The sequence below is a fragment of the Ischnura elegans genome, chromosome 4, assembly GCF_921293095.1.
Source record: "Ischnura elegans chromosome 4, ioIscEleg1.1, whole genome shotgun sequence".
Taxonomy (NCBI): Eukaryota; Metazoa; Arthropoda; class Insecta; order Odonata; family Coenagrionidae; genus Ischnura; species Ischnura elegans.
This window is the reverse complement of record NC_060249.1, coordinates 107658866-107667648: the sequence shown is the minus strand read 5'-3', so window position 1 is coordinate 107667648 and position 8783 is coordinate 107658866. Positions and strand designations below refer to the sequence as shown.

Below are 8783 nucleotides of genomic sequence, written 5' to 3'. Positions count from 1 at the left end.
TTTTACCCTAAGTGAGTATTTTGACAAAGTGCTGGGAGAGAGTGATATGTGGATGAAAGTGACCATACTCTTTCCGAAATTCATCGAGAATGCTTGCACTCACTGCCAGCCACCCGGCATTTGATTCCATGAGATAAACAGCTTAAAGCTCTAGTGTAGGCCTCACTAGCCATCGTGCCTTCCCCTTGAGGGATTAGAGTGGAGGGGAAATTTTGTCTTCTACTCCTATAATAACTTCTCTGTGGTTACTTGCCATCTTTGCCCTACTATTCTGTGCCTTTAGGGGCCATGAATGTTCAACAGAGCTATTATTATTGTATACCTATCCCAGTGAGGGTCAGATCAGGATATGTATGTTCATCAAATTCAAGGGACATACGCCAGACTCTCACAGTACGATATGCAACCATCGGGGGCGGATCCAGGATTTCTTTCTGGGGGGGGGGGGGGTGGAGAGGGGGGGAAGAGGCATGGCGGTATCCAGGATTTTGCTCTGGTGGGGGCACAAGGATACCTCGTAATACAAAACGCACGCAATGATAATGGGATCGCATTAAAAATCTTGCTTATATTTATGGGTCTGGGGGGGGGGGCACCTGCCCCCCCCTCTAGATCCGCCTATGGCAATCATTGCAAAGGACCAATTGTAAAGCAAATTCCTCTCATGTTGAATTGGAATTAATTCTGTTAGAGTAATCAGTTTAAAGAGCATCTGCATGTATAAATGTTGCTATAATTGGCAAATTTGAAATAGCAATCTTAAAATCAAGTCAGATTCTATGCCGAAGTCACCATAAGTTGAACCTGTTATAAAGCATGGTTCTACATACGTACTGATTTTCTGATACTAGAGAGAAGTAGGGGAGGTTCAAAACTTTATGATTGGTAGGCCTGAAATTTTGCCAAGTTAATTAATTTGCAAAATAATTGAATGTTAATTAAAATCTAGAACTCTCATCTGTATAAACCATTTGCTGCTCACCTCACTATTGGTTATGTTGGCACCGGGCTGCTGTGAAGGTGGAATGCAGGTAGGGCCCTAGTACCGGTATAGGTATAGGTATAAGGGCTTTACCACCCTGAGGCCGGCAAGGCAATATGGGGAAAATTCTCAGATTTTATCTGTTTTGGAATTAATAACGTAGCAAAGGGAAAAATTTGAATCATGAGCCTCACAAAAATCAGGGAAGTATGTATGGATGAGAGAGCGTGTGAAGGAGGAAGTGGTGAAGTACCACGCATTAATTAAATCTACAAATGAAAATGAGTGAAATAGTACCACGATCGTAAGTTTATTGAAATCATCACGTATAATATTCTAAATAGACCGATATCGTAATAATGAAGCATATTGGCATGCGCAAATTCAATTCAATTTTGTAGGCGGCTTCATCCTTGATTGTACACTTCACGCAATTCAAGTTTCACTTCAATGTATCTGTGCCAACTTTACGGAGTATTTGTTATTTCGTTCTTCATTTAGAAAATCGCAGAATTCAAAACCAAATGAATACAGGATTGAAGACATTTTATTTTAGCGAACGAGTACACAGAAATATAATGTTGGTTGTATATTAATAGCGAGTTTTTATAATAATCAATGGAATATGGTAGCAGTTTTAGAGGTAATTGCTTGTAGACTCTGCTCATGGGCATGACGTAGATTAGTTCTTTTTCCAATGAGCTACCATGGATTAATGTGAAATTCGTTTGTATGGCTAGAGAGAAATTGTTTTGAAATATATTGGTGTTGCGTTCGTGTGTTTGCGATGGATGAGTTAAAAACAAAACTTTTGAGTCTGACGGATCAAGAGCTTCGTCAGTATTTGGAAGAAAGTGGTGGCTACGATGGAACTCCAGTTACACCCTCCACTAGGATGTTGTTAGTTAGAAAACTGACTCGTAATATGTTGAAAGGTTCTCCAGTTGACGATAATGTGGGAGATAAAACTTCAGGAAGGTATCCCTCCGTTGACAGTTCTGGTAGTCGTTTAGTTGAATGTGGTGACCAAAACAAAGTTTCAGGCGAACAGGACGTAGCAAAACAAGATTTGAATCTCACGTACTACGGTATCCACATACCTAGAAAGCTGAGTGGCTGTTCAACATCAGGTAAACATTTTCTGCTATTATTGAACCATACCTGTCCGAAAGGGAAAGTGTCATATTTGGTTCTTTCATTTGACTTAAAAAATCCTACTTATCCCCAATGACGTGTATCTATTATTAAATGCTCTCGTATTATGAGGGTATTTAGTGTTGTCACTTTCAGTTTGATTATTAATCGAAGGTTACATTTTGTTTTATTGTTACCTATTACGTTTAGCGCCTGAGGAGTCATGTGTGCTTACTGACAAGAAGGAAGTTATGAAATATATGAAAGATTATCCACATGCAAGATTTAAAGTGTTTCGTTCAAGAGATGAAGCAGAAGCATTCGCCAAGCGGGGTGTAAACTCATCAGGAGATGCAAAGGAGCTCTGCAAAGGCAGAGAATTAACTGCGAACAACATCGAGCCAGCTGCAGTAACAGAAGAGAAAACTTCTTCATTCAAAGTATACCCAAATATATTTTGAAGATTTTTAGTTGAATTTCCCTTGCTTGAAATAGTTGAATATTATCTGGTATATTAATGCCATATGATATCATGGGTTGTATCAAATTTTTGTAATAATAGCTATTGGGGAATGTTCATCATAAACCTCTCATTAAATTTACGTTATTATTGAAGCATAAATAATGTATAGAGAAATTAACCATATTTTTAAGACAAGGTGGTCAGTAATGTTGATCTGAATAAAACTGTAATCCCTCGCTTAACAGATGTAATTTTGTTGGAAATGCTGAAGTTGATATTATTTTTAGGGCCCTAAACCACAAGAGTTGATTCAGCTGCGGAAAACGATTGAGAGGGGTGATATAAACAAATTCCTTGAAACTGTTTGGAAAAACCCACGTTATATGGTCAGTAGTGGGGATACTCCAACTATTCTTCAGGTAAATTAGTTTCAAATTTCTTTCTTCCTATTTGTGTGTATTCATGTTAATTAATAAAATATAATAAATAAAAATTATGGATGGTCCGATCGGATACCTCGGATCCAAATATCCTGGGATATCGCCCTTTATCAAATATTTCAGATCCAAGTATGCTGAAGGCATCGAATCTGGATCCGAAATTTTAAAGTTATGCTTCAGTGAATGCAGCGTCCCATACGAGGGAGTGAAAAGAGTTCTGATCCAACCTTTGCATGTGCCATTGCACTGCGATGCTTGTCCTACTCATGAGCCATTTTGATTAAAAGCTCTTGTAGGGGTTTATGCAACAGAATTTTAGCCTCGGAAATTTTGACGGCAAAATACGACAGGCACATAATGTGACTCTTACAAAGAGATTGAACAAGCATCAGAAGGATCTCAATGCCATAGGATAACAACCACGTCAATAGTGACTACAGCGCATATTAAAAAAAAAACGCTCTCAACCCTCCATCATCCCATACCTCTGTTATTTTTATCCTTTCTGAGACCACACAGTCCATAAATCATCACCTTTGAAGGAAAAAGTGACACGAGAACAATGGAAGCGTGTTTCATCCCTACCCTGTCTCACCCACTGACCTTTTTCATCTTACCTGCTTCAATTCTCTGTTTCTGTAGAAAAATGCTGGGTGAGTGGCTTACTAGACCCGAAGATGTCTCGATATTTTTTGGCAACTGGATGACGTGCACAATATTCAAAACAGAATGAGACCAAATGTGTCGCATTTCTAACATATTTAGGATTTTTTAAGCTCAAATGGATTGTAAGAAAGTTTATTTAGTTACTAAAAGAATATACCAATATTCAACATTGTACAAACAGCACAGTTTTCAAAGAAACAGGAATGGCATCAGTGCTGTCAAACAAGAAGATACGGCCAGGAAACGCCAAATGTATATATCACATAGGTCGCCCAGCTTCGCTTTGAAGGGAAAGACGTTACAAAATTGCAAGATCTGACATTTACGTCCATGACTCCTTTGTTCGTAGCCTCGTTGCAGAGATGCAGGGAGTGCACTCCTTCCTCTCCACCTGTCCTTTAGGGTACTCACATAGTAAGAAGGTGAGAGTTGGAGGTAGAGGTCCCGGTACCTTGAGGTAACACACATACATTGCGTGTTATGGGCATGCACACAGTGAGCAGGTGTACCTCACGGTTCACCAGGAAGTCATGAGAGACCACTTTCAAAGACAAACGAGTTTGTCTTTTCAAGTGGTGAGTCACGAGGTATATCGGGAGGCTTCTCTGTGATTGATGAGTTCAAAGCCCATTTCTGTGAAATTGTCATGTATTCCTGCAATTTGTCTGTCTATTCAATTATTTGCAAATGCAGATGGTGATATTGCCCTAGATCTTGTTGCAGTTGATTTACGGGATGAGCACTGATTTCGTGATTACTGAACGTACCATTCAGCCACCACTTACATGCTGATGACATGTTGTCACTATCATCATTACTATCACTTAACATTATAAAAATGTTACAACTAACCAAGTGGCCTTTATACTTGATGTCACACAGTGGAAGACTGACTCATGTTCGAGGCTGTGGGAAAGCTGCATGTGTAAAGCTCTTTACTATGTGATACTAGGTCTACCTCCAACTACATCTCTGTAGGTAGACCTCTATCTCCTCAATATGGGAGTACCCTTATGCACTTCTGCTGCCCATGCTTTCGTCTTGCTGAGTGGTTGTTTTGTTCTGTTCCTGCAACTCATCGTAGGTGACACTAATGTTGTTCTAAACATGAGATTGCGCAGTTGCAATTAATTTAATGGTATACTGATAAAAATGTCTTTCATTCAGTAGAAATATTTTTATTGACATAAGGAGAACCATGTGCGTGCACTGTGAAGTGACACTATCGCGAGGAAGTGCAAAATCCACCTCACCGCTACTATAGCATTTGCGGGTGTAACACTGGTTAGTATACGATGTGAAAGTGACAAAATTCAGGGGAAACTTATGTGAGGAATATTAAAATTCAGTCAATGGTTTATCTGAAGATTGAAACCTATTTTAATTTCCAAATGCAAGCGTAACAGTTTACATCCTTTGAGTGAAAAGTTTTATGGTTTAAAAAAATAATTTTAAAGCTTATAAAAATGATTTTTAATCTGTAAAAATATTGAAAAGTGTATGTAAAAATAAAAAGTATTTCTTTGATTCTATGTACCCAGAAGAAATTTGATTAATTACTTAGTTTTATAGTAGGAATTTGAAAATGCATTTGGATCCGAAAATATCTGAAGATCCAGCTCCGAAAATCAAGGATCCGATCTGGATCTGGGTTCGAAAAAAATCCTGGATCCATCCATCCCTAATAAAAATATATGTAAATATAACATGCGTGTCACTATTAGTTTAACTGCTTTCATGATTTTTAGCTTGGTTTTTGAGAAGTTCATTCAATTTGAAACATACTTTTCAATTCGTGATGAGATACATATTTTGTAAACATGATAAATTTGGCTGTACTGCAATTTTGAATGCAATCTGGTCATGCAATTGTATTAATTTACTTGCTGTTATTCCTCAAAAACTTGTACATATATGGATACTTTAAAGCTTGTGAATTATGCTATATTTACACTTTGGTAGCCCTAATCTGCATGTTCATACTTAATTCTTTCCTCTATGTACCCTCCCACCTTCTCATCTCTCTCATCTCTGATCTTCCCCCTTCTTTTAAATTATATATGTCTTTTTTTTCAACATTCAGTTTTTTACTAGCTCTTCTTTTCTCGTTATGTATTACTGGTGATATTGAGGTACAGTTCTCATCACATCATTTTTATTGTGCCCCAGTATGATAGGTGTTCACCCTTGAAGCATTTTTGTACCTTTGTTTTAATTTTGTTAATATTAGTGTAATTTTAGTCGGTATTTATTTTCTTCTTATAATATCGATTTCAGGAGGGATCAAGGTATAATGCTCTTCATATAGCATGTAAGGCAGGCTCTGGACCCATGGTTGAAGCCATTTTGGAAACCATTAGTAATCCAGCCTTTATAAATCTTCTTTATGATGGGACTAAGGAAAGGTTAGAATTTTCTTAAATTATTCCTTTTTTTAAATTAATTTTGGAGTTAGAAAATTTCTCAATAGGGTGGTTTCCTATTATTTTTTTGACTAAATCGAAAGATTATTACTCCTGGAGTACGCATTTCAAGCTTTTAGATTTTTAAATGATGAAATGTATTTTTGGCGATTAAATGAAAAGTGAAAATTTTCAAGCGTGCGAAAACGCGACGGCTAAGTATGAATGCTGGCAAAAGCCTGTGTGAAATCTGGCTGCTGCTGTGTAGGTGCGAGGCTATGAGCACCGATACGATGCAGGCTGCTAGCAGGTAGCAGAGTACCCTGATAGTAGGTAGGGCATGGCTTAAATAAGGATTATTAATACCCTATCAAACGAAGGAAACTTTCCGACCACAGGCAATTTTAATAGGTGATTATTAAGAGATATTTCCCTGAGCTCTGTGCCTCATGCATGCATAGGTAATGTCAGACGATATAAAACTCCTGACTACTCGTATAGCATCTAGGTCCCTGTGACGTCATGTGGAGTGGCATCGCATGGGCACCAATCTGGCCTTTTTCAAATGAGGTTGAAATTGACCATTAACATTCATCTAAATTGGGATTTCTAAAACCAAGTAATTTGTATATTATGAATACACTAATGGTGGGTAACGAATCGCAATCAATGCCTTTCATTTTCTTTAATGAAGGTAACTACCCTATTGTACATTTCTCATTTTGAAACTCATCTTTGTCTTGGAAAATAAAAGCTTTCCTGTCTTTGCTATTTTGTATTTCAGCGGAACCTGTATATAACAAAGTTGAGGATGTGTGAAGTTTACTGTGCTACAACCAAACCTCACTATATGTGGGCCTGCCATTGTGAAATTTAACCATCACACCAAGCTTACTGCAGTAGTATCCTGGGTATAATTTTATAGCCATGCCCCGAAAATGACAAAAATATGGCAGGGAGTAGTTAGAAAAATAGCTACCGTCCAAATCAACCGAGAAATCTTTCTTCATTTCATATACATATGTTGCCATTGCCTACTTTTAATGTATTCTTCACCAGAGATGCTCAAATGAACATAGATACTAGTTCAAGTATATTTCGTGCAGTTAAGATAGTAAACAAAAAAAAGTTTCGCCATCTTGAACTCATGCATTCATGAAAGTTGTCTGTATCCACTATGAAATTTTTATTTAGCCTGAGCCTATTCTCTCTCACACTTCCACGAATCTTTACTCTCACCCTACTGTTATTAGTGAGAGAAGAAACTGCTCGCTCAAGTTGCGTAAGTTCAGCACATCTATGTTGACACCTATAGGTAATATTCAGGGCGTCAAAATAATGAACTGTTTGACTAACCACCCAGAGGACTTGAATTATTATTATATTATCTATCACTAGTAATTTCAATTCCCAATTGCACCAAATGGGAATCTTGGAATGTAGACTTTCACGTAATAAATAAATAGTGAATGATGGAATTCCATTTTATCAGACATAATACTTAAAATTTTTCAACATCAACATCAGACAAGCCCAAAGCTTTGCATGAGCTAACAGAGGTAAGAGCTTAATAGAATCACCTCCTTTAAAATATTATTCTGTGCACTTGAAAAATGCAGAGTATGCAGAAGATAGTGGGATTTAAAAGTATGCTTTACCATGATGAATACAAGGAGATACATTGCATTGATGATACAATTTACGTATAATGTATTTTTGTTTGAGAAATGTTTGTAAAATAAGGATAAAAAAGTTTGCTCATAGTATTTCAGTGCAAGTAATGCTTCAGATAACTATACCAAAATTTACTTGTTATAGTATTTGGGTAAACTAAAGTCCATATATCTGTGGCTGAACTCTGCATGCTTCTCCACATTGACCAACCATCTGAAAAAAATGATTTTTATGTTAATTTTGCTATAGGTTATGTTCATTATGGTGGCCTTCTACTATATACTTCTGTAGAATGGATAGTACAACTTTTTACATACCTTTAATCTTTTTTTGTTTATTATTTATTTAATATTTTGTATTTTATTCATTATTTTTATTATTTGCTTATTAAAATTTTCAAAATCCCTTACATTTAGATTTCTAGGCTGTTTTTGACAGACTAAACTCTTTTGGCTTATTATTTGGTGTAGTTGGAGTTATAGTTTCCTTCCATTTTACTTTTAATTCGTAAGCAACTGGTATGTACAAAAATACTTACCTCTATCCGAATTCAAAAATTTTCAATTCTCTCACTAGGGGTCTTGGGAGTGAAATTTTATCTCCCATGCCAACAACAGAAGGAATTGTCTCTGAGGTGAAGGACAAAGCAGTTGTGGAATGCGTTATGTATCTTCAGGACTCGTATCTAAACACTCCTGAAAAAGGACTTAATGAGACACCTCTACATTTTGCGTGCAAGTTTGGAAAAGTTGAAGCAGTCAAAGTGCTAATGAGCTATCCCGCTTGTGACCGCATGAGACTCAATAAGTTTGGTGAAAGTGCTGAAGATGTACGTTTAAGTGCTCTACTTTTATTACTTATAGTCATCAGAATCAAAAATATGTTTGACTTTTCTGATTTACTTTTTTGATGTTTTAACAATATGTGAAAAGTGTTTTGTTAATGAAATGTTTCATTTTTGGGAATTAGATATTTGGATTCATGATATTTATCAATCAATGGATTACCATTTTTTTCATTAG

At 36.7% G+C, this 8783-nt stretch overlaps 1 protein-coding gene across 1 annotated transcript in view; it reads left to right on the top strand.

Annotated features, from left to right (window-relative positions):
- The first annotated feature begins 1520 nt into the window (after nucleotides 1-1520).
- LOC124157869 (ankyrin repeat and LEM domain-containing protein 2) overlaps nucleotides 1521-8783 on the top strand; it is a 35990-nt gene continuing 28727 nt past the window's right edge. Inside the window, exons 1-5 of the mRNA XM_046532927.1 lie at nucleotides 1521-2112; nucleotides 2327-2556; nucleotides 2867-2998; nucleotides 5963-6090; nucleotides 8338-8590. Coding sequence (XP_046388883.1) covers nucleotides 1770-2112; nucleotides 2327-2556; nucleotides 2867-2998; nucleotides 5963-6090; nucleotides 8338-8590 — 1086 coding nt within the window. The 5' untranslated portion in view covers nucleotides 1521-1769. The remainder of the gene's footprint in view (nucleotides 2113-2326; nucleotides 2557-2866; nucleotides 2999-5962; nucleotides 6091-8337; nucleotides 8591-8783) is intronic.